The sequence below is a fragment of the Macrobrachium nipponense genome, chromosome 35, assembly GCF_015104395.2.
Source record: "Macrobrachium nipponense isolate FS-2020 chromosome 35, ASM1510439v2, whole genome shotgun sequence".
In the NCBI taxonomy this organism is placed as follows: domain Eukaryota; kingdom Metazoa; phylum Arthropoda; class Malacostraca; order Decapoda; family Palaemonidae; genus Macrobrachium; species Macrobrachium nipponense.
Window position 1 is genome coordinate 42,114,968 of NC_061096.1, and position 24,534 is coordinate 42,139,501.

General features: G+C 35.9%; 1 protein-coding gene across 2 annotated transcripts in view; it reads right to left on the reverse strand.

Moving 5' to 3' along the window:
- LOC135208684 (glutamic acid-rich protein-like) overlaps positions 1 to 24,008 on the reverse strand; it is a 51,185-nt gene extending 27,177 nt beyond the window's left edge. Inside the window, exons 1-8 of one of the 2 annotated variants that reach the window (XM_064241125.1) lie at positions 23,862 to 24,008; positions 16,677 to 16,736; positions 16,245 to 16,481; positions 15,770 to 15,896; positions 15,186 to 15,254; positions 9,028 to 9,224; positions 6,338 to 6,413; positions 5,882 to 5,950 (exon numbers count right to left, since the gene is read on the reverse strand). In XM_064241125.1, coding sequence (XP_064097195.1) covers positions 5,882 to 5,950; positions 6,338 to 6,413; positions 9,028 to 9,224; positions 15,186 to 15,254; positions 15,770 to 15,896; positions 16,245 to 16,481; positions 16,677 to 16,735 — 834 coding nt within the window. In that variant the 5' untranslated portion in view covers position 16,736; positions 23,862 to 24,008. Of the gene's footprint in view, positions 1 to 5,881; positions 5,951 to 6,337; positions 6,414 to 9,027; positions 9,225 to 14,048; positions 14,138 to 15,185; positions 15,255 to 15,769; positions 15,897 to 16,244; positions 16,482 to 16,676; positions 16,737 to 23,861 lie in introns of both variants that reach the window. The other variant, XM_064241126.1, reaches the window with a different exon arrangement.
- Between the last annotated feature and the right edge of the window lie 526 nt (positions 24,009 to 24,534).

The following is a 24,534-nucleotide window of genomic DNA, read 5'->3' on the forward strand; positions in this document are numbered from 1 at the left end:
AATGGGTCAGACTTCATAACCACTCACAATGAATCGAAGGGACATAAATCTGAAGCTGCGAGGACGAATTGTCACTTTACACGACAATGGCTTCTCGATACAAGCCATTGCACCTGATGTTGGTGTGTCCCCAACCATACAGTTGTGAATAAGAAGGTGGGAGGAGAGTAGGAACTTGAACGGCTTGCGTAAGTCGTTTATGCTGAATGATTGGTGGATATGTTACATTGTTCACGGTTATTTAATCTTGCTTATTTAATGTGAAAGTTTCTTTCTTAAATGTATTTCGTCTCACTATTATAATTTTGGTTAGATTAGATATCCGCAGCCATTCCAACACCACAGTAATATTTCAGGTGCACCTCCATAATTCCACACCGGTGGGTGGTTGGCCCTTGCCGACCTCAACCATGAACAAAGTTAGATAGTCGATTGAGTTGTCTCGGTAAAATTATGCCTATAAGAGCATTTTATTTGTGCCTACCCCATCACAGTCATTGTGCGTCTTATGATAGCTATAGTTTATATATTAAATGTCATTTCAGTGATGGCTCAGGAATGATTTACAGTTTTAATAACCACCAACCAAATTGAGAATATTATGGAAATATGTAATCACATTCTATTTGATATGCTTTTGAAACCAAAAATATACGGCCATGTTAACTAAATTATGATCAATCCTTCAAGTATAAAATTGGAAGAATCTAGAATTGATTGCGATGTTATATAAATTATAAGTTAAACAATTAAGATAATATGTTCTCTTAGTTAGGCCAGGGAGTCCAAAGAAAACCACCCCAGCTGAGGATGACGCCATTATCAGGGCGGCTCGAGAGCAACCCTTAACCAACGCCGAGGCCATTCGTGAAGACCTTGGATTAGAAGTGTCATCGATGACAGTACGACGCAGACTCCACGCTGCTGGGATTCATCACAGAACTCCAGCGATGAAGGAGCTCTTGACGGAGTGACATATGGCGGGAAGGCTTGATTTTGCCCAACGTTATGCTGATAAGGGTTTGGACTTTTGGGGCCAGGTCATCTTTACTGATGAGAAGTGCTTCTCGTCCACATCGCATGGGTAGCTGCATTGTTGGCGAACAAATAGAACTCGGTATAATAAGCAAAATCATTACTTGCATCAATTATCAATTGCATTCTTCTTTACATTAATTATTATTCTTCAGATTTTGTTTTACAGAAGTGGACTGTCAAAATATATAAAGGGAGTAAACATAAATAAGAGTGCTATTTCTGAGATAAATATTAGGTAAGGGACAGTGGCATCATTGAGGTGGTTCAATCCGGCCATGTCACCGGCAACGTATGGGCTGGGTGTGTCTGCATGGCATGGGTGATGTGTTGCAAACCTCTTTCTTGCCTTCGTTACGAGAAAGGAATTTTCCCTTCCCACCAGGGCCCATCCTGTCCATGCACGACCGGAGTCCCATTCCCACTGCTCGCGTTGTTCAAGAGTGGTTTGCCGGACAGGATAACCTGCTTCTTTTTGAATGGCCGAGCAAAGGAGCAGATATGAATGTGATTGAACAATTGTGGGCCCAGATGGTGAAAACATGGAAAATGGAACATAGAAAACAACACAGCAACTCATGGCTCACATCAACTCTCATTGGGGAATTTGTAGACGGAGACTGCAGCAAATTTTCAACCTTGTTCATTCGATGCCCGACAGATTGAGGGAAGTGACAGAGAGAGAGGGTGGATGGTCAAGGTATTAGATTGTATAATATAAATGTTATATTTTTTGTAATAGGACATAAAATATTCTCATTTTGTTCTCACTAGTTATTTGATTATATGTTTTAATAAACATATTCACAACAAGTTTTTATTATAACCAAGATATTCTTGATATAATATTCGCAGTATCTGCAAAAAAAAAAAAAAAAAAAAAAAAAAAAAAAAAAAAAGGCATAATACCTCCATACAATATTGAGAGCATTGCAGCAAACTTTCCTACTTACTCAGGCCCCACATGCTTTTGATGTGTCTTCCTAATCACCGTTTCTTGTTAACAGCACTGAATTATAGAACTGAATGACTCGCCGAGCACTGTTTTCATACTGTGAGGTCAGTAACAGTATTGGCAAATTGCCTAACCTGTATACTTGTTCAATGTGGTGTGGCCAATACAGATATGATACTTCGCTGCTTATTAGCTTCTTGGAGTCTATTAAAATAGTTTGCGTTATTTGAAATGTAATGCTTTATATGCTACTGATATTTTCAATGTATTTTTGGTTAAAACCTAAGTTATATGAACAAGAGTAAAAATGTGGCGTATTTTTTGGACGTCATTGTCGTTTCTGAGTATAGGGGTCATATGCTCTGTAGGATATTTTAAAAGGTAACTGTCAATTCAGTAGATGATATTCTCTTTATGTCAGCCACTATAAGGAAAGCCCAAATGACTTCACCTATCACCTGAGGTCAATGAAATATATAGTCTATAATATATCAGTGCATACATAATTTTAGCAAAACAAGTTAACCCTTAAAAGGTCAACCACGTCATATGATGAGTTGCAGAAGTTGTCCCACACGTTGTTTACGTCATGCAATGTTCTTAAGTTTTTAAATTTGCGCGCCTTCATAGCTTGTATCGATATTGTTTCTGTACTACTTAGTGCCTTATTAGAGGTCTTGCTGGCCATTTGCACTGCTCGTCTTCCATTTGTATGAACTGCGTCAGGGAGGGGAAGTAAGGGTGGCCATAGGATGTTGTCAGAAATGTCAAACCAGCTAATCCTGTGTGGCAAAGGATTGGTGGTGATCATTTTTTGCTGTACACCTTTGATTTTGATGAAAGTATATCAGGAATAAAGTTTTTCTATTTTGTTTTTAATGATTCTATAATGGAACTGACTGTAGAGAGATCCAATCGTTAATTTCATGTTATGAAATGGGGTAATATATCAAGCGAGCACTTAAGGGAACAAGAGTGGTATGACATTACAGTATCAGAGATGAGAAATTTCTTTGCTTTGGTTATGCTTATGGGTATTGTCAGGAAGGGCAATCTTCGAAATTATTGGGTCACTGATCCTCTCCCGAATACACTATTGACATATCAGAACTGCATACTGAGCGCAGGGGTTTTTCTAGATGGCAACATGTCACTAAGTTAGCTAGTATAGCTGTGTGTGAGAGAGAGAGAGAGAGAGAGAGAGAGAGAGAGAGAGAGAGAGAGAGAGAGAGAGAGAGAGAGAGAGAGAGAGAGAGAGAGAGAGAGAGAGAGAAAGTTAGCTAGTATAAGAGAGAGAGGAGCTAAGTGTCGGAGACTCTCAACACGTTCAATGAGTTTTTGGGTATATTCAATCAACTTGAATCAAGTGCTGCTGCGCTTCTCTTTATAGCTTCCTATTGTAGAGTTTGTAGGAAACACACTGCAACCAATGCTGTAAACTTGGCCAAGTGATAAGGTTAAAATATCCTGTTATGATGTTCATGATTTTCGGCAATACCAATATAACTTTAAAATTTTGATACATTTTAAGTATTGTGTAATGAATATGACCGATATATAATAATAGACACGGTGGCAAGATAATATCTTGGCCGAAAGTTAAATGGAACCTTAATAAACAAACTTATATTACAAGTGAGACAACAATCTTCATTACGATATAAACTGCTCAGATTTCTTGTTTTTTTTTACACCGTGTGTGTGTGTGTCTTTCTCCAACCATACCTAATAACTGCCCACCAAACAAACTCCAGAGCTTATTGGTAGAACTCTTGCTAGCAGAGAAGGAGTTCTCCCCCCCATCTCCCTCAGTAAACACTGTTACCATGTAATTTTTCAGTCTCTCAATACGGTGTACCAAGTAAACCTGTGTCCAATTGTACAACATAGTTCTTTCTTTTTTTTTCCCCTCTTTCTTTAAAATATTATCACGATTTTGTAATTACAGTTATATTATAATTATTAATACTTTAAAATACTAATAAAGATAGTACATATTCCTGAGAGAGAGAGAGAGAGAGAGAGATATTACTTTTATTATTTAATGTTATTTAATTTACACATAAAAGCTTGAAAACTTATAAATTACAAAAAAACCGAACAAACACCTTAACAGGGTTTCTCCCGGATTCGAAAATGTTGCTTTTTCGAATCCTGTGAAATACTCAAGTATGATAATTAATGAAAAGTTTGCGCTATTGTGAATTCGCGCAACTCAAATCACGCAAGATTGAGGTATTACTGTACAGTAATTGATATTATTTTCATTAAATGAAATATACAGTACAGAGAGAGAGAGAGAGAGAATTACATTGTCACAGGAAAATTTTTTGCTATGAGAATGACAATAGAAGAATTTTTAAATTAATTTATGGAAGATGGTGAGGACTAACCACATAATGATGTAACCCAAGAACTTACTGTAGTACAAATAATTTTTCTCTATTATAAGTGTATTTGTAAGTAATCATGGAAATATACTAACATGACATATCAACATATGGGGGTTGTGTTCCATTGTTCTAAACCACCCAAATATTTTAGATATGCTCTCTACAATACATAGTACTATCCTAAAATATGTACCTGTACAATATGTACCTGTACAGTAAATATAACTCAAAATCATCTTACAACACAGGAAAATTCCAATACTATATGTACAATGTACAACCAGTGCACTATAGAATGATGCCGTGGGCCCAAAAAATGTGCATCTGAGCGATAGGAGATACTCAAGAGTAACAGTTCTAGGCTGATACTTAATTTTGCAACATGACTTTGAAATGATATTTGGGTGTTCTGGGATGATAGCTTGAGGTACATTTTTGTTTGAGCTATCAAGTTTGTCAATGAAGCGTTAAAATAAGCAGTTAAAAGCATTTTTGGGGTGTAGACTACTTAACAGTATAGTACGGTTACTTTGGATGCTTTACGATGATGGTTTGGGATGTATTTTTGTTTGAAATATTAAATTTTTTTATTCTTAAAGGTATATTTTTATTTGAACTATCAAATTATGAAGCAGTGAAATGTTAAAATAGACAGTTACAAGCATTTTGGTTTCAAGGGTAAAAGGTGTTTGGCAGTTATATGCCGCTATAAGCATTTTTAGAGGGGATTTTCCATTCCCGCAGTACATTCTGGAACCTATTCCTGCATAAAAATGCAGGGGCACTGTAAAAAGATTCTGTAATTGAAATAGCCTTTTACTGATATTTTGCAATGTTTTTCATTAAAGGATATGAATATATCAGTAAGCTGTTTTGTGATTTTGAAGGTTTTTATTCTAATATTTTATTGATATTTTGCTGTTCACATTAATATTTTTAAATTACTAAATCATTTTTATCATAAAGTGTATTTAGTCACAAAAATAAAATGAAAATACAGTAACTAGTGAATATTGGTCTATGAAAAAATCTGCAAAGTAGTGCATTTTCTGTGACATATTTGGAGACAAGTGCCAAACAATTACACAATTAATTGAGAGCCCAACTGCTCATCCACAACCTAGCAGGAACCCACTGTACATTAAATAATCAATTTACTTCAAAGTAATTCAACACAATTTCTAGCTTAAACTAAGTTATCTGCAAAATGCCTCATGTTTAACAATTAAAATAAATAAAATAATGTACCTGATAAGAGGAGACGGCTCATAAATTGGGGAGTTACCATATACTGCACATACATAAAAAAATCCTGATAAATTATTGTTATATTAAAGTACTTCTTGTATCAGACTTGGCTGTGCCCACTCACTCAAAAGTGACAAAAAATCCTCCATTTACTTTGAAGGAAACCCATAAAAAACATAAAATCTGATCTGAAATTTGAGAATGAGCCATGCACAACAATTTCACCATGCAACAATGCTATTATACTCACCATAACATTGTGAAATACTGATTTCTCACACATGCGACACTTCAAAGCCTTTGCTGGCAGGTCTTTATACTGCAATAAGGAAAATATTTTGGGTTAAAAAACTGTGTTAAAAAAGTCTGGGAAACATTTATACATCAGTGACAAATTCTCTAACAAAGACAATCACTCAGCTGCATGACTACTCAAGAAAAGTTGGTAATTCTGATGTTTTAGGATTACCTATGTACATAACAGAATATATACAAGTCTTGTCAAATTTCTGAGCAATGGGTGGAAAAATAGCAATTTTTTCAAAAAATTACATTTAATTTCTGAACATTTATGAACTGTTATGCTAAAGGCTTCTGATTTTAGCAACATGGATAAAAAAACTAATTTGACAGGCAAAATCTTATAGTGCTACTATAAAATATTTCAAATCTATCATGTTACATAATAAGAAATAATAAGTCATACCTTCTTGGTCTCTCGCTCCCTTTCTTCAAAGGTCAGTCTCTTACGGAAGACAAATTCTGAATTCTCATCAACTGAACTGTAAGTGTTGAATGTCAAAAAATATTTACACAGATAGGTAGGAGGCAACATTTTAATTACACAACTGCAATGAATTAAACTTTCAATACTAATTTACTTGATATTGTCATCTTCCAAATACATCATTCCCCAAAAACTCCTAAATACCTTCTAAACTAAACCCAACATAAGTGCCACTCCAATTTCTTTCCATTTACTTTCAAAATACATCTCTAAATAACTAACCACAATGTTCAAGAAACAGGAAAACTGCCTCGCATAAATAAGGAAAAGGGGTAAAACAAAAGACCTAACATGATGAAGAAAACAATCTAATGCGAAGGAAGACTAAACAGCAACATTCCTCTGCTGCATACAGGTCAGTATTTATGCTAGCTGATAAGCTGTTTATTTCCATGTACTAGACCTTTCTGAAGCAGGTAAGTCTACGCATGAAATACAATTTTGTAAGACATTGCTCAAAACATTTTCACCAAATTTGATTGGTGAAGATAACACTTTTAAAGGCTAGGGAGGGACCTCTATCAAGATTTCAAATGACTTCAATCACTATCCAGGTAAAAATTTACACACTATATGGATCTGTAACTAAGTAGTATATGTCTAATTGATGTTCCGTACACTAAAAAAAAACTAATCGAAAGGAATTGTGCATGCTACAGGATATGACAAAGAGGAACTACTTTAAAATTCTTACACATACTTACAGCATGTCATTGTAATAGCCAACATACAGAAAAGACGTAGATATATCATAATAGGTTTTTTCTATCAGGGGCAGGGCTAATGATCTAATTAATGACCACATACTGTGATCAGTTTCAGAAGTACATACTGTGATAGTAGTCAACTATGTAGTACACTACCTATGAAACCTACATTATGCAAAGCAGTTAAGTGTATGGGAACAACCAACAGAAACATCACACAATGGCAGAAATTGGAAATGGCACAGTCTAAGAATACCATAAAGCAAACACTTGCAATGTTAAAATCTAATCACAAAAGTAATCACTCTGTTATTACTGATACCTCTACAAGTTACGGAAGTGTCCATCAAAGTGATTAAATGTGCTATTTCCTTAACAGTCCTGCAGGATCTTGCAAAATATTAAGACAATATGGATATAAGAGGACATCAAAGAACTCTCATGAAAATTAAACTCTCCCTCTCCCTCTCTCTCTCTCTCTCACAAGTTCCAATTCCTTCCTCGCAATAGGATCCAAATAACCACATTACCAGGGCATCAAGGATGATACTGGTGATACCCTACAAAGATACTGCTACTTCTATACCTAACCTACCATTTGAAACAATTAAGACATAAAATAACTATGATATTTTCAAAATAAAGATCTGAGTCTCATTGCTAAGAGTAACTAAATAATTGAAAATCTCATTTATAATACACACTAATTCCACTATCATCATGACTAGTTGAAATAGGGGAAACTTATAATTCACAATTCTTTTGACATGAGACAAAAGGGTTATTCTCAACCTTGATTAAATTCAAAACAGGTTTGCCACTAGAATTTCCTTTTCCCCTGCAAATTTTTAATATTGTAACCTTAATAAATATCCCTAAGCAATTTAAAACCCACCGGAATTACTGACCAAATTAAATACAACTGTTATCTACTCATCACATTATATGCATCATATTTACTGTCAATAGAAAGAGTGAAACAATGTTCAATACTGTTCACTTTGAAATAAATACTAAACATGAACCTGAATCCCCACCTGAAATTCATTACGTTTTTACAAGCATAAAATAACAAGAATGCACAGGCACTTACTATGAATACCAGATGCTGAAAAATATTTATTTTTCAAATATCAGGATTAATTACAACAACCGACCTACATACAAAAATGTATACTTTCTTATGATGAAAATATAAAAAAAAAAAGCAAGGGAAACACAAAACACTAATAACATGGGTGAGGTTCCATTGGGTACTTTTAGCAAAAAAAGTTAACACATCTCATGGAGTAAATAATGTATTCAAAGAGCCATGGAAAATAATGAACATGGTTATTTGATAACCAATTGCATGGAGAATTCAACATATAACTAACATAACATGGACATGAAACAGTGCAAAAAATGATTCCTGCAGTTTGGTTCGAGATGGTCTTATCAACACTATCGGATAAGAATCTGCCACTGTCTAGCATAAAACAGCTGATCATGTCTAAGTGGTTAGAAAGTGAATTATTTCAAGAGATGAGACACCACACATACAAATTCAAGGTTTTGGCCACATCCATTCACATGGACAAACGGCATTGTATGGCATTGTATTGCCAATGAGAAAGGAAAAAATAGTGAGTCAGCTAGAGTTTCAAAGCAAACTGCTGGATGATCTTTAAAATAAATATTTAAATCCCTATGATGCTGCAAATATAGTACTGGCAGCTGCAACCTGGCAGCATTTTGTATGCTTGGCTGAGTATATGACATATCAACAACATAAACTTCCTGGTGTATTCGACAATGTGTTGACTTGCTGTGCAACAGACAGCCTTCAACTGCAACTGGTTTTAACAGACCTAAATGTGTGGTCAGCACATCATCATCAATCACCATCCAATATGACCTTACCTCTGTCTGGAGGACTTAGACACTCCAGGACTCTTGCTTAATGAATTCCTGAACCTATGGTCATCGTTTCTTTGGGAAGAGGAATGGCCGTCTCTCCCACGGCGATCCGATCCACGCTGAGAGGACTGCTGCCGATTTTGATGAGAGCGGCCTGGGGGGGAACGTGCCCTTCTTCGGCGATCATCATACCCCCCATCCTGTAGAAGACACTCACCACTCAGTCACCACCAAGCAAATACAGCCATTCATCACAAAGAGCCTCAGCATGGAGGTTCTCATTGAAGATGCTGCATCTGATGACATCATCAAAGAATAAAAACAGCAGAACCAACAGTTGGGGAAAAGCAAATATTCTCACTCTCCCATTATTCAAGGAAACGATGACCAAAATCATCCTCACTTTCTATAACTCTCCTGTACCTTTACAAAGGTAAGGTCATGGTAAAAGACTACCTAGTTTAAAATCCAATTATGCAGGTTACAAAATTTAAGCATTCCTAAAGGTGGGATTGATAAAAGTTCAAATTTGTGCAGATGATATTAGCACTCAAACATGCAATACCAATGCCCAAAATTCATTACTTATACCAAGAAAGGTGTCATCTTAAACTTTAATGCTCATTTGCATATGAGACTAAAATATCCCCTAAAATATAGGAAGAGAAACATGAAAATGCCACAGACTTAAAATTTTCAACATAAATTTACCAAACTGACTCCATCTTAATATATCCCATTACACTCATCTAAAGATATCACTGACATAAAAATAATGAGTACCAAAACTGTCGTTACCTTACCACATTAGGAGCATTTAAGAAAAATTAATGCTTACAAAGAGAATGATGCAGCAACTAGGAACCAAAATAAAAGAGGTAAACTGTCCTTCAATGACTAGAAAACAAAATTATAATCTTGTAAATAAAAGTAACTGAAGCACTGTCTATTCCCTAAATTGTGGCAAGTAAAACAGAAAAGGCACAAAATATATGAATAAATTAGTTCTTACATTACCAAAACTGAGACATGGCATTAAAGAAAACATCACATATACCATATAGTACAATCTATTTACAGATCACATCATTATGAAAGAGTAGCAGTGTGAATTACATGACTCATACAGTTACAACCAGCCACAAAATTTGAGGTTTTTACTATTACATATTAACTGCAAGTACTAACGATTATCATACCAAATGATAGTTATCTGAAAGCATTTGCTATTCATATCTGGAAAAGCATTTGTAAGACTTGGCAATGGTGTGATATTAAAATAAACAACAAAATTTGTATTAACCTTTCAGTAAAATTAAGCAATAATGTATTGTGTATCCTTTACATTTATAACTGAATTATTAAAATTAATCAAAGTAATTTCCTTTCCATAATGCCAAAAACTGTTGTTTTTCAGTGGGAAAACAACAGTGCAATGGTACATTACTGTACTCCATTATCCGTCACTATTTGAGGCAATGTATGTTTGTATTATCTGATTTGTTAAGTAGAAATAAGAAAAATTTACAGTTAATTATGGGTCAACCATGAATAAGAGAATTCATCCAGCACAACATTTGAGAGAGAGAGAGAGAGAGAGAGAGAGAGAGAGAGAGAGAGAGAAGAAGAGAGAGAAGAGAGAGAGAGAGAGAGAGAGAGAGAGAGAGCCGTTGCATTTCTAGAAAACAATTACAATCCTATTTTTACAGAAGTTGTCAGGACAAAACAAAAGATTTAACAGTTTATCAAGCGTAACTTGGCAGTGACTATAGCTATATGTATCATAACCAAAAGCTTTGAAGTTCTGGGTTTTACTGCACCCAAAAATTATTTCCAAACACAATACTAGTATTAATATTTCTTTAAGTACAGCACGAACTGTCTGGCACTCAATGAGGCACTGTCAAAAAAGTGTTTTTCACAAGCAATTAAGAGTTATGATTAAGGGCTATGTCATTCCTGAGAGGAAGAGATGCTGCCTATTGTGTGCCTCAAACAGTTCACTGCAGACAGAGCATGAATTTCTCTGTACTTCCCATCCAACCTTGACAGCATCGCCTCCTGCCTTAAATATTTCATCTGTGCCCTACAATCTTTGCTCACCTAACTGTCAAACTTCTCCAAATTCCATCTTGCTCCGAGTTCCACACATCTCACTGAGAGCTAACCGTTCATTCATCATGTGAGCAGTACAACACTTTCATAGGGCTTGTCAAAAACATTTAAATAGTCTAAACTTAAAGGTTAAGTGAACAATTACAAAGAACCTTTAGTATAATCTACAGTGTGGTATGAAACTCACACAGTGTAAGGGCTACAATAAGAAATATTAATCAATTTGTTGCTAATATGTACTGTAGTTATTTAGTTGCTGGTGTTATGTCATAAATTAAATTTACCCAGTTGTGTAGTGATAATTCTCAGAACAAAAATGCTGAAAGCATTACAGCTTAGCATTTATGATTTCATACAGAGATGATAAAACCTACAGAGAAATATCTATAAAAATGTTTAAAACTTATCTTTTTCATTTAAGAATAAGAATTAATTCATTTAGTGCATTAGCACATGTATCTAAAAATTACCTATGAGCAGTAACTACAGCTATAAAAAAAAAATGCAATCCTGTTTAAAACCTTAGTTAGGAGGTTAAGACTCAGATAATCAAAGAGTACTTAGTTTTTGAGTGCAAACAAAATTACACATTATGTCATGAATTCTTTTAATATAGTATACAAATTCCTAGTTCAAAATGACAGTGGAATTACCGATAAAAATTCACATCCAACTAACATACATCACTAATTATAATGCCGTGATTCAGAAAAAAAATTTAGTATACTATATAATGGGCATATTAATTGGAGTCGTTTTTTTTTTTTTTTTTTACCACATTTGACTTTCAAATATGAATCTAAAATGCACTGACACAGGGGATATTATTAGTCTATGACAGCATATTGAAAAAAATAAGAAGCAATGTGACAAGAGACCTTTCCTTGGGATGCTGCTGCATCATCCAGTGACATCGACCAAGAAGTAAGATGAGAAAGTGTATCTTCATTAGGCACAAAAAAATTCTATAAATTTCCCCCAAATTGTTGAAAAATAATAAAAGAGAGAAAGGGCGCACTTATAAGATGTACAGCTGTTGTACAATATCCATCACAAATGCAGTCCTAGGAAGTTTAGTTTTCAACCTTGCTGTACAACAACACAGTCTTTGTTTTTTTAATTTCACTGTAGAAGCCAACCGCAGCATCAGCAGCAGCAGCAGCAGCAGCTGTAGTGGTAGTAGCAGTAGTAGCATCTCAGACTCCTTCAAAACGTTAACTTCAATGCTGCAGCATTCCATGACCATCTGCTTAAGAAGAAAATCAACCAAAAGACCCATCCCATCATCATCATCATCATTGATACCTGGCGTAATTAGCACACCCATAGCTTTACCATCCTTTCAATTAACTGTGACCCTTTGCAGCAGGAAGCCAGCAAGAATTTTGATGGATGGATCAAAGAAGGGAGTGCAAGGCCACTTCATCACACACCTCCAAGGAAGCCTGTGCCACAGGTGACTTTTACTGGAATGTCTTTGTCATTCTCTCTTTTGAATTTTAGCTATATATGACTTTTTTTCCAAGTTCTGTAACAGAGGTAATAGCTGATTAATCTAAATGCAAAAAAAGGTTAAAAGAACAATGGCCCATATTGAAATACGCAGAAAAAACTTCATTTCTTTATCAACACATTCCTTAACATTTAAAACTGTGCACACTGCAGTATCAACAGGCAGAAAATTAAACAAACCAAATTACCTATGGCATCTTTGTATCGACTCTCAAACAATGACCTATTTTTTCTAAAACTCAGCTTTGGCTTACCAGAAATCTGTTTCTATACACATTCCATAAAATAAAATATCAACCATCTCATACCTGGCTTTTGAACTACTAATGGGTATTTTCAACATGAATTACCTGCACTATATAAAAGGATAACATAAGCAGAATTAGTCTCACAATTAAGCTCCTTTAATGATGAAAAATGCTGGTGAAAAAAGGATTTCACCATTATACCAGACAAGACATGCCTATGCAATATACAGAAATGAAGGGGAAACCTGAGTATAAAGAAAAGCATCAGTAAATACAGAATCAAAATTTGGTAGGTGGAAACTCCTCAAGAAAAGCAATAAGAGGACAATTTGAAAAAATTTAAATAAGAATTTCAACATGTAAATCATACAGTGCAGGAAAAACTTCTGACATTGCAGTATTTTTTAATTAAAGATATATAAGGGCATTATTATGATAGTAATTATTATTCCTGTGGAAAAATGGGTATGCAAATTCTCAATTTATATAAACCATCAGACATACCAATAGATTTGCTAAAAGCACCCAAAGATCCAAACAGAGAAGCGGTGAAAATCCATAAAAGCATGGAGAGATTCAACAAGTTGAAAATGAGTTTTAAATCATTAATGCAAAGAAAAATGATGCACCATAATGTGAGTGCACCACATCATGAATGAATCAAGGTGCTACAAGGTGAAAGAGGAATACTTTTAGCTGTCTTCATGCCAGAAAAACCAACTACAAAGGTAATCTTAATAAAGAAGTAACTGTAAAAGTACCATGCAAAAAGGAAAGATTAACACATTTTGTAGATTATAAGATGGCATTTGACAGCAAAAAGGGGGAAAATCACTTAAGCACTCAAAGGCAGAAGGCATCGAGAAGCCTCACTGATCAAGTGCTAGCTAGATTATATAACAGGATATCATGAGTGAAGACAGTGGCTACAAAACCAAAAGGATCTGTGATAAATGTTGGTGTTAACTGAAGATCAGCAAAGATCTCTTTACTGTTTAAGGTATAACAAGCTATCATGAGTGGAGACGGCGGCAACAAAACCAAAAGGATCTGTGATAAATGTTGGTGTTAACTAAAGATCAGCAAAGATCTCTTTACTGTTTAAGGTATACAAAAATCTACAAAGTACTGGTACAAAAACAGACATACCTGGAGGTTACTGTGTGCAGACGACTTGTTCTAACAGAAGAATCAAAGTAAGAAGTCTTTGAAAAGAGAGGAGTGTCAACAAGTCCCACCTTATGGCAACAAGAAGAAGAAACAAAAGAGAAAATCCAGTCAGGAAAATATTGTGTGGAAGCAATAGGACAGAAGTCAGGGTGACTGCAATGTTATGTATCACATGAATCAGATAGCACTGAGGGAAGCATTCAAGACTGAACAATGTACATGGAATAAGGATTTTCAATATCCTACAAGTATAACAAGAGCCAATGTTAAAGGGAAGAGGAAGACCATAATGTACAAAATAGGCAAGCCTTGGAGAAAATAAAACAAGTCTGTTGCCTTTGTGGGACACAGTTTTGCATAAACAATATCGAGAGGGCAGTAAGGAAAACAGGCAAGAACCTGAATAAAATGGAGGAAGACTAGAGGACTACAGACACATAGATGGCACCTCATTAGCAAACAAAACAAAATCATTATGTATGAACAGTAATAGACAAATATTCCTACTGTAGTGGACATAAGCAGTTAGATTATATAGAAATTTTAGAGGCATACCAAAGGATGAGAACCATTGTTGGAGTTCACAGGGAAATCATATAACAAATCAACACTTCAATAACCATAGGTCTACCCTCCTGATATGATGATTTCATAAAAATCATTCAACACCATATTGGAGCTTGATCATAATCTCCCTACATAAGCAGCAGTGAGGTAGGCATGCAAATTCACAGATGCCCCTATTTCTACAATATGACTTGGGCTGAAACCACTTCCAAAAAACTAGGCCTTAATGATGACTGTGCAATTCATGGTGCAATAATCTCAAGAACATCAGCACCTGGCACTTTCCTGAAATCTCCAGTGAATAAGACTGCCAGCCCTAACTGAAAACTGCCCTAACAGAGTTATTTTACTTTTATAAAATGAAAGCTCCTCCAGTTTTAAATAATATTTGACTGTACTACAATACCTGCAATAAATTTACATACAGAACTCATAAATACAAAATAATACAGTAATCCTTTGTATTTCAATACTGGGCCACTGTTGGATAAAGAGTAAGTTTAGGATCCTGGTAACAGCTATAAGGAAGACATAATAAGGGGTACTTACCCTTAAATCCATGCGTCTCATCTTATTTGGAGGGGGACTCATACCTCTACCTGATGCTTGGGGCCCACTCTGCAAAATGACCATAAATTCAAGAACTTTGTGCATGACTACAAAAAATAAATGTCTTCAGATTAAATCAGTTACATCAAAATTAAACAGTAATATCAAGCAAATAGGATTCTTATACAATGTCCAGACAACAATACTAGGTAAAAACAATAATAACAAAAATAATTGATTCTACAAGAGTTTTCACTCTTTCTATGATATGGACAATGAATGCTGAATACAAACTTCAACAAAATGAAAACAGGAAAAATCAATTACAGACCACAAACCTTTAAGTCAAACTCACTCAGGATTTTCATAGAAATCAGTGCTCAGATTGACTAACACTGGAAAAGCTAACCAAATTATTAATATTTAACTTTGTAACACCACAATGAAACCTCAAGTAAAAGAAAGAATAAACTATCACAGAGCACACTGAAATAAAAGCAAACAATAACCATTAAGATTAAAACTCTTTACACCATGAATCCAACAATGAGTAGTAATGTATTTATTACTAAAATTTAACTTACTGATGACAAAACTGCATTTAAAATGTTCATTGCCAGCTTAGCTTCATCGCCAGAGGCACCCATTGATGGAGCCATCATGTTAGTACTTGCCCATGGATTAATCATTTGTTGTGGGTTAATACCAAATCTGTGGAAATAACTCAATTAACTCTCTGGACTAGAAAGCTTATTACACTAAAACAATCTTTTATTTGTAAAGCAGTTATAAAAAGAATATATGTATATATCAGTAAATAATAAAAAAAAAATAAGGCTCTCCAAATGGACCTGATGAGAACTTAAAAGAGGGTATCCAAAAGTAACAAGAATACTGATGTTGACAATAGCAACAATAAGACATATTTTAATTTTGAAACAGAGGACACATACATTCTTCTTCATTAGCCTATTCACTGGTCCTCCCACTAAACAAAACTAATTTGGGGAAATTCAGTAATTTTATGTGCAATCAAACTTTAACCATAAAATTCCTTACCTGTTTTGTTGTTGAAAACCAGAACCTCCAAACCCTCCTCCAAAACCAACCATCTGATTTTGGTTGTTCCCATACATCCCCATGCCCTGGTTGTATCCACCAGTATTCAAACCAAATGAGCCTCTGTCCATCTGAGACATCTGATTACCCTGACCATCTCGCCGACCTCCTCCACCTTGGAATCGACCACTATTGCGGTCAAAATCATCTCTTCGTCTGTTATCATTGTTTCTTTGCCTGAAATAAAGACCAATGTTACAGGTTAAAAGTCTCCATGCAAAGTGAATCAATTCGTACATCCTCTACATATACACGTGGACAGTAAGCCCCTTTTACTGACAATTACCTACAACTATATAAATATATAAAGCTGTCACTTTATTCAAGTTAAAATTATAAACACCACAGATATTCATTCAAACAAAACCTTACCTATTGCGATTATTGCCAAAATTGTCTCTGGATCTGGAACGGTTTTGATTACGATGCATCCTGAAACATGAAACAGAAATATATAAATACTACGCAGCTTATTTGAAAAACAAAAAGACATGAACAAATGAGCTTCCAAAATACACTTAAAATTATTACACCATCATAAAATTACCAAATGCAGAAATACCACCCTTCTTAACCCTTAGGAGCCAGGGTAAAAATGAATATGCAGCACCCAGGCCAAGGTAACTTTGAGGTCGGCCAATTTAAGAAAAAAATGCATCATTGAAAAGAGGAAGATATGCGAATGCAAATGGTGTGAGATAAAAAAAAAAAAAGTGAAAGATAAAAAAATTCTTAAAAAAAAAGTTTCCCTAAATTCCACGAGAAGTTGAAAGTAACTATTTAAAACCCCTTGTGAGACCTCTTTTAGAAAATCGTAAATTTTACCTAGTTACACATGTTTTATCTAAAAATTAATTTTATTTTATGTTAGTATTTTGTAAAATTATAATTACAGCTTACACAGTATCAAAAAAATAGATAAGATATAAAATCAGTAACAAACTCCGAGGGTATTTGTTATAAAATATTTACATAAATTTACCGGGAACGAAGATGGAGTAAATTTTTTGGATTTATACATGCTTTTTCTAATATTTCTTTGCACTTTTCATTCCAAAATTACATTTATAACTGACATACTACATAAATGATAAGAACTACAACCATGTGAGACAGAGAGGCAGTACATCCTCCCTTGTAGTCAAGAGCATAACTAACTCTCATGTGCAGCCCACTTGATTTTAGCCAGTCTAAAAGTCGCCATTAGTGAATTTATGGGCTATAGAAGTAATGGCATCTCTTTCCTGCCCGATTCCCCCAAAATCGATGGGGAGTAATAATGTTACTCACCATGGGTAAATCCGTCAATCACCCAAAACCTATAAGTATTACTATAGTAGATTCACATCAACCGTACATTTGATGTCTAGGCCAGTCCCTTATGACGCTCCTGATTGGCTGTTCATAAGCCAATCACAGGGCTGGAAACTCTTAGTCTCTCTCTTAATTAAGAGTTCACATAGGCAGGATGTATGTTCCACTTCTCCTGAGGGATACTTTTCAAAGACATCCTTCAGAAGAGGTGGAACATAGATCCTACTCATGTGAACTCTCGAGAGACAGAGTTTCCAGTGCACGGTTGATGTGAATCAACTACTTAGTACTCGTGATTATATCAGTCCACTCAAGATAAATGTTTTCCCATAAATTTTTTTTTTTATGTTTTCAATCATTTGGACAGTAATTTTCAATGTTTATAAAAACTTTGTTAACTCATCCATCCAATTTCTTTATTTCCATATGGAACAGTAGCAAGCAAATACTGGTCTAGGTAATGTAACGCAATTCAATGAAACTGAAAGGGGCGGGTGTATCCTAGTGCTGCATATGATATATACTATTTCATGATGCTGTAAGTAAGGTTTGGTTGGAGGGGTTTTCCCTAGCCTAGTTTAGTTTTGGAGGTACTATTCCTGCATTCTATTCAATGCAGTAACTTTGGTGCTCTAAGTCAAGATAGGTGGGGGAATCAGAATCGGCCATGAAAATATCCAACACCCTATATTAGGATGCATACCTGTATTTCTCTCATAGGCATATCTGTTCGACCTAAAACAGTAGTTTCCCACCTGGCATACCCATCAACATGTATTTAAACAGATCTTTGAGTGGGATGTGTTAAGGGTTAATTAGGCATAACTAACCTAAGCCTTTCCTAAGAACATGAATGTCAATTATGTCATACTCATCAACATATGAGAATTAACTGAAATATCAAATTTACCTGGTGAACTGATAATGTGCAACATGAAAAATTAACCAATCCATATTTCAACACCAAAAGAAATTGCCAATTCTAATTACTTTATCATGAGCTTGGAAATAGTGAATCTGAATGACAAAAACAGAAATACAGGCTACAATAAACATTATTATACATAGACCTAGAATATTGCCATTGACCAAAAGGAATATTGTTTGTTTGTTTGTTTGTATGGTGTTTTTACATTGCATGGAACCAGTGGTTATTAAGCAACGGGACCAACGGCTTTACGTGACTTCCAAACCACATCGAGAGTGAACTTCTATCACTAGAAATACACATCTCTCACTCCTCAATGGAATGGCCGAGAATCGAATCCACGACCACCAAGGTGAGAAGCAAACACCAAACCAACCACGCCACTGAGGCACTAAAAAGGAATATTGACCATTTGTCATTTATGTTTACGATAGTCATTTATTTATGCTTTTAGGCTACATTTATCACCAAGGGGCTGGTACTAAACACAGCAGCCATTCTGCAAGTAGGCTGATCATTAACAAACCAGAGGGGTGTGACAGTAGTCTTTAGTTTTATCATTTCATCATTATAGAAAAGTTACCCGAATTGACAAAATATTAATATGGGATAGCATACTGTCGAATTTTTTGTTGTGTATCTTACACAATCATTAGCCAAGCTTATGGGTCAAACCTAGAATACTGCTTGAACTACCATTTTCTCTTGTTAATTCCTAGGTAGCCTACTCGGAATGCAGAGTGAGGAGGGGAAGGGGAATTGCAGTGTGGGGGGGGGGGGGGGGTCCAAAAGAGACAAAACCCTTACCAGACCAGGTCAGGGCACAGTGTCCGGTTAGCTTACATTAAGGTGAGCTTGGTTAGGTCATACCTATTCCCTCTGAAATGTCTACTACCACTACTACAAAAAAGCGTACAGTAAAACTTGATACTTGGGTAAATGACAGAGCAGCGACATAGTGGCCACCAATCCCAGAATACGGCCACCTTCCTGAAAAAGTACTTGAATTCGCTGCCATGTGCATCAGTCAAGAGTTATGGCCAATCCTAGCAGCACACAGAGACCTCTAAGTCTTCTCAAAGTAAGTGTTTTCTCCTAAATTACAAAATAACAGCATAATTCAAACGCCTTTTCGGGAAGTCGCCACGTTCCGTGAGAGGTGGCTGCTATGTCACCATTTGGTCATTTACTCTAGTACTACCAAGCCTGGTTCCACCACTAGCCAACCAGAATATTTACTTTTTTTTTTGTTTTTGTTTAGGCACAGGATGTTGGTACAGCAGCCGTATGCCTGACAGCGATAATTGGTACAGCAGTGAATTGCGCATGCATCAATTTCAGACTTCCTGCCGTACAAATAACATAAGAGTAGTGGGGGTACGTCTGATTCTGTCAGTGGTGCCGTATGCGCTATTTACTTGCTGTAGGTACAGCAGTTTGCTAATCATGCAACAGTTGCTGTACACTGTTGCTAAGAGCTATAGGTATGGCACTAGATCAGCGGCAGTAGTAATAATAGTCAAACTGAATTGTTTCGATGAACATGTTCAATTCAAAATGTCAAAGTAAAGTACCATACTGTCATCAACAAAGCACCAAAAGATTTTGACTGTAAATTTAAATATAAAAAATCTCAATAATATTTAATCATACTTAGATTTTGACTACATACATGAAAAATAAAACTAAACTAGGGTAAACAACCGACTGGACTGGCCAACTCACTGACTACCTTGTTTTTGGCCACCCTCCGAAAAAGTACTTTAACACATCCTGATACCAGAGATGGTCATCAGTCATGAGTTGTTGGTGGTGATAGCAGGAGCTCAAGACATCTACTCTCCTTTCAAAGTAAGTATTTTTCTCCAAAGTTAGAAATTAAGGCCATATTTTGAGATTTAAACAGAGGTAATGAAAAGCGTGGCCAACGCAGTGCACACTACCCCCATGACGCTTTCGAAATTTTTACTTACAATTAAAAATGTTTAGAAGATTGATGCCATCTCGATGTTTGCGGAGTCACTTGCGTCAACAAACTTCCCATTTCCTGTGCTAAATCCGCACACCACTTGTACTACCCATAGACGCTGGGGCACTTTCATCACAACAATCGTAAACATGGCTTCCAACCACTACTTATCTGAGGGAACTATGGCATTCTTTGCGGCGTTTTGCACTCTTCAACTGTTTATCAGTGTTGTCAATTGGTATGTGTTTACCCTCCAACCTGGGTATAAGACTTACACAAAACGGGAAATAAGTGAAATTAGCGTATCTATTTGTGGCATATATGCATATTACAGTAATTTTATCATTACTGCATTACTATGACAGCTAGAATTCATGGAAACAGTTTGTAAATGCATCGGCATATGTGTGAAGCTCCACTAAATTGGCAATGATAAGTCATTTTTCGTCGCGTCGTCTACTTATAAGTACATCAGAAATATTTGTAATTTTTTGGGGTTAATTTGGTTGCAAAAGAGGGATAATAGACATGAATTAAATAAACATTTTGAAGTAACAAAGTAAAGTTAAACTAAATAAGGAGTAAAGTAAACAATTAAGGGAATAAAGCTTTGCACCTCGTAAACAGTGTACTAGTTGTCTACTGCTCGAAACTGTGTTTGTGGAGTGAGTGCTTAGGAGCCAGGAACCACAACGTGGTTCAAGTGCAATTTGGAGTGAATTTAGACCGAATTGTATATATATACAGTGGACCCCCCGTATTCGCGTTCTCCAGATTCGCGGACTCACACATTCACGGATTTCTCTAGGGAACGTTTCCCTGCATTATTCGCGGAAAATTCGCGCATTCGCGGTATTTTTCTATGATAAATATCCACAAATTCCTGGTTTTTTTTTTGATGAATTTCACCATAAAATGCACTTTTTGTGATAAAACTATTAAAAAACCAAGTATGAAAATCTTTAGTGGGTTTTTCTTGAGTTTTAACTAACAAAATAGGCTGTTTTTAGCATTTTCATAGGGGTTCCAAACATTTGCAGATTCTCACTATTCACGGGGGGGTCTGGTACACATCCCCGCGAATACGGGGGGACCACTATACAATCAAATAAGCACTGTGGAGCTTCAGTTGTGATGGCAGTAAGGATAAAACCACCGATTACAAGGTAAAAAAGAATTTCAGTTCAAACCATGACCCCGGGAATAAAAAGTTTCATACTTACACTTATATAGGCAACAAAATGTTGTTTTATTGTGCTGATTACAACTGCAATCTTGAGTAAGATCAATAAACGTTCCATATATACGCTAACATTGTTCAAATGAGTGCTGGGAAGGCTGGGAAAGATGGTGGATTGTCTGTGGTTAGAACGGCCAGTCACGCTATTGCTGCCATATTGGATTTCAAAACTGCCTTGAAATATTTTATGAAGGGCTCACATGCTTATCTTAGTTCGTATGGGGTTTTCATGTTGACGAAACTTCAATCTTTTGAATGGTTGAATGGTATGCTTAAAGTTGTAATTGTATTCTTGCTTCACCAATTAAATATAGAGTGAATAAGGCCTGGCCATGCGATGATGATGGATCATCTGTCAGTAGTTTACCCTAATCTATCTCTGTACTTCATTCATATCTTCTTTGAATCTCCTCTGAACTGTGTAACAATACACCTGTTTTTGCCAAAAAAACAAATGTTTTCAGGTTTCAACGAGCTGAAAAAAGCAATAGACGTCAACGAAGAGTCAAACTTCCATAAATTGTATATCCGTAGGTCACGAACGATCGAATTGGCCCTGAAAAGAGCTCCGAGGGGAGATTCAAAGAAGACGAAGTACACAGAAATTGTGCTCTGCTGTATTCATGGTAGTAAGGAAAACTACCAAAGTCGATCATCTGGTAAACGGCCTAATCAATCGTAAGTAATCATCCAAACAGGTCTATATTAACAGCATGTTTCCCATAATGGACACTACTGACTGCTGCAATACCTTACTAGCTAAGCTTTAAATCTTCTTTAAATCTCCTCTTTGGACCTCTTTTCAGGGCTGATTTGATCATTCATGACCTACAGATATACAATTTCTGGAAACTTGACCCTTCGTAGATGCCTATTGCCTCTTTCAGCTCATTGAAACCTGAAAACATCTATTCTTCAGTGAAAACTGATGTATTATTACATGGTTCACGATGCTCGGTTGTTAATTTCTTGCTGTCACTGATATGTCTGAGGGGTAAACAAGGGTTCACGCATGTGCAATTCACAGCTGTACCAATATCAGGGATATGGCGCTGCCATATCAATATCCAGTTTGTTTTGTTTATGGTTAAGTCTTTTATGTTTACCATCAATGTTATGTGTTTCACATTACAGTAACATACCAAATTGCCACTTGGTGGCCCCCTCTACATCTGCGCGACCACCTTCCCGAAAATTCAAAATTAGGTCCTTACTAATTTGTGCCATGGGAGAAAAACTTACTTCAAGAGGAAAGCAGAGGTCTCGAGGTGCTGCTTCAACAGACACTGGCTCTTGACTAATGTCTATCCTGGGTTACATGATGTGTTAAAGTACTTTTTTGGGAAGATGGTCACGGTACGGTAGAGCCAGACATTCAGTACCTTACCCTTACTCTCAAGGGGCTAATGCCTTCTAGGCTAAACACAGGAGCTCATTTTGTACGTGAACTGAAAGCTGCAAACCTAGAAGGGTGCATACACTGTGGTAGTAGTTTCAAGTTTGACCAAGCCTACTAGGCCTCCCGTAGCCCTGACCCCATACTCAGCATCCGCTCCAGGAGTTAAATGAGCCGCAAGGTAGCTGGGTCTACGCCTTCCACGATACCTAGGTAAAACAAGCCAATAAGCTAGCCTAAACTTTGGCTGTGAGAACAAAGGTAATAGTATTACTTGGGTGTAGCCTAATCTCAGACCATCTCCAAATATTGACATAAAATTAGCGATACCCTTCGTATGTATATATTAGCCAACGCCTAGCCTACCCTACCGGTAACGTGGTAGGCTTTTGCATAAGACCCAAGCTCAGTAAAAGTCCTCGAATTTTCCTATATAACCAACATTATCTCTACACAAAAGCGTAGGAAACCGTAAACTAACACCCAAAAATACTTTATTAAAGATGTCATAAATGGTTAGAGGATTTCTGGTATTGTTTATGAGGCGTTTTGTAAACTATACTAGGTACTAGCTATGCTTGCCGCATTCCGTTGGTCTCCCCCTTCATTTGCGATGGCTTGTGTTTGTTTACGGTGAACTGTTGATTTCACCACAGACAGCACATCTTAAACAATAATACAGGCTTTAAATATGACGCTTATGTTATTACCTTACGTTCCTATATCGCTTTGCGTCCTCTTGTTGTTAAAATGCACTGGAATTCCACGTTTTATTTTGACGGTCGTAGTAATGGCCGATAGGAGTACAACACCGATAGTTTCGTTCAGGAACCTTGTTGTCGTTCAGCTTCCCTTCGCGGTTAAAACTTGTCCGAAACTATTAGTTTCTAACTTCTTTCTTCTCATATCGTATCAGTATAATAGAGCTATATTGATATATACAACAATAATTCGTATTTTAACACATAATTCATACCTAATAATAACATATTTTGAATGCCTACCTCACAGTTATAAATTCTTAGTAAAATTTATAGACATTTTATTACATTCGAACAAATATTTAACCTCGATCAAACAACGCTTTCGTTTGCGATTTGGTGAACTCGCCTTTGCCGCACACACCTTGAGTTGCCAGAGGTAAGAAGAAATGGATTGAATACATGAATCTGATAAATAATACCTAAACAGAGACACTATATTATTTTTTTAATTATACATAAAGATGTTGCACATCGGAATAAATACACCTCTGAATAACTACAAAGATGAGGAGCCTATGAACTTGGCACTCGTTCTTTGAAACAAAAAAATCTTCACTTGATAAAAAAAGTACCTGTTCGCCAAACTTTTTACGAAAAACTTCATTTAGTCTATTTGCAA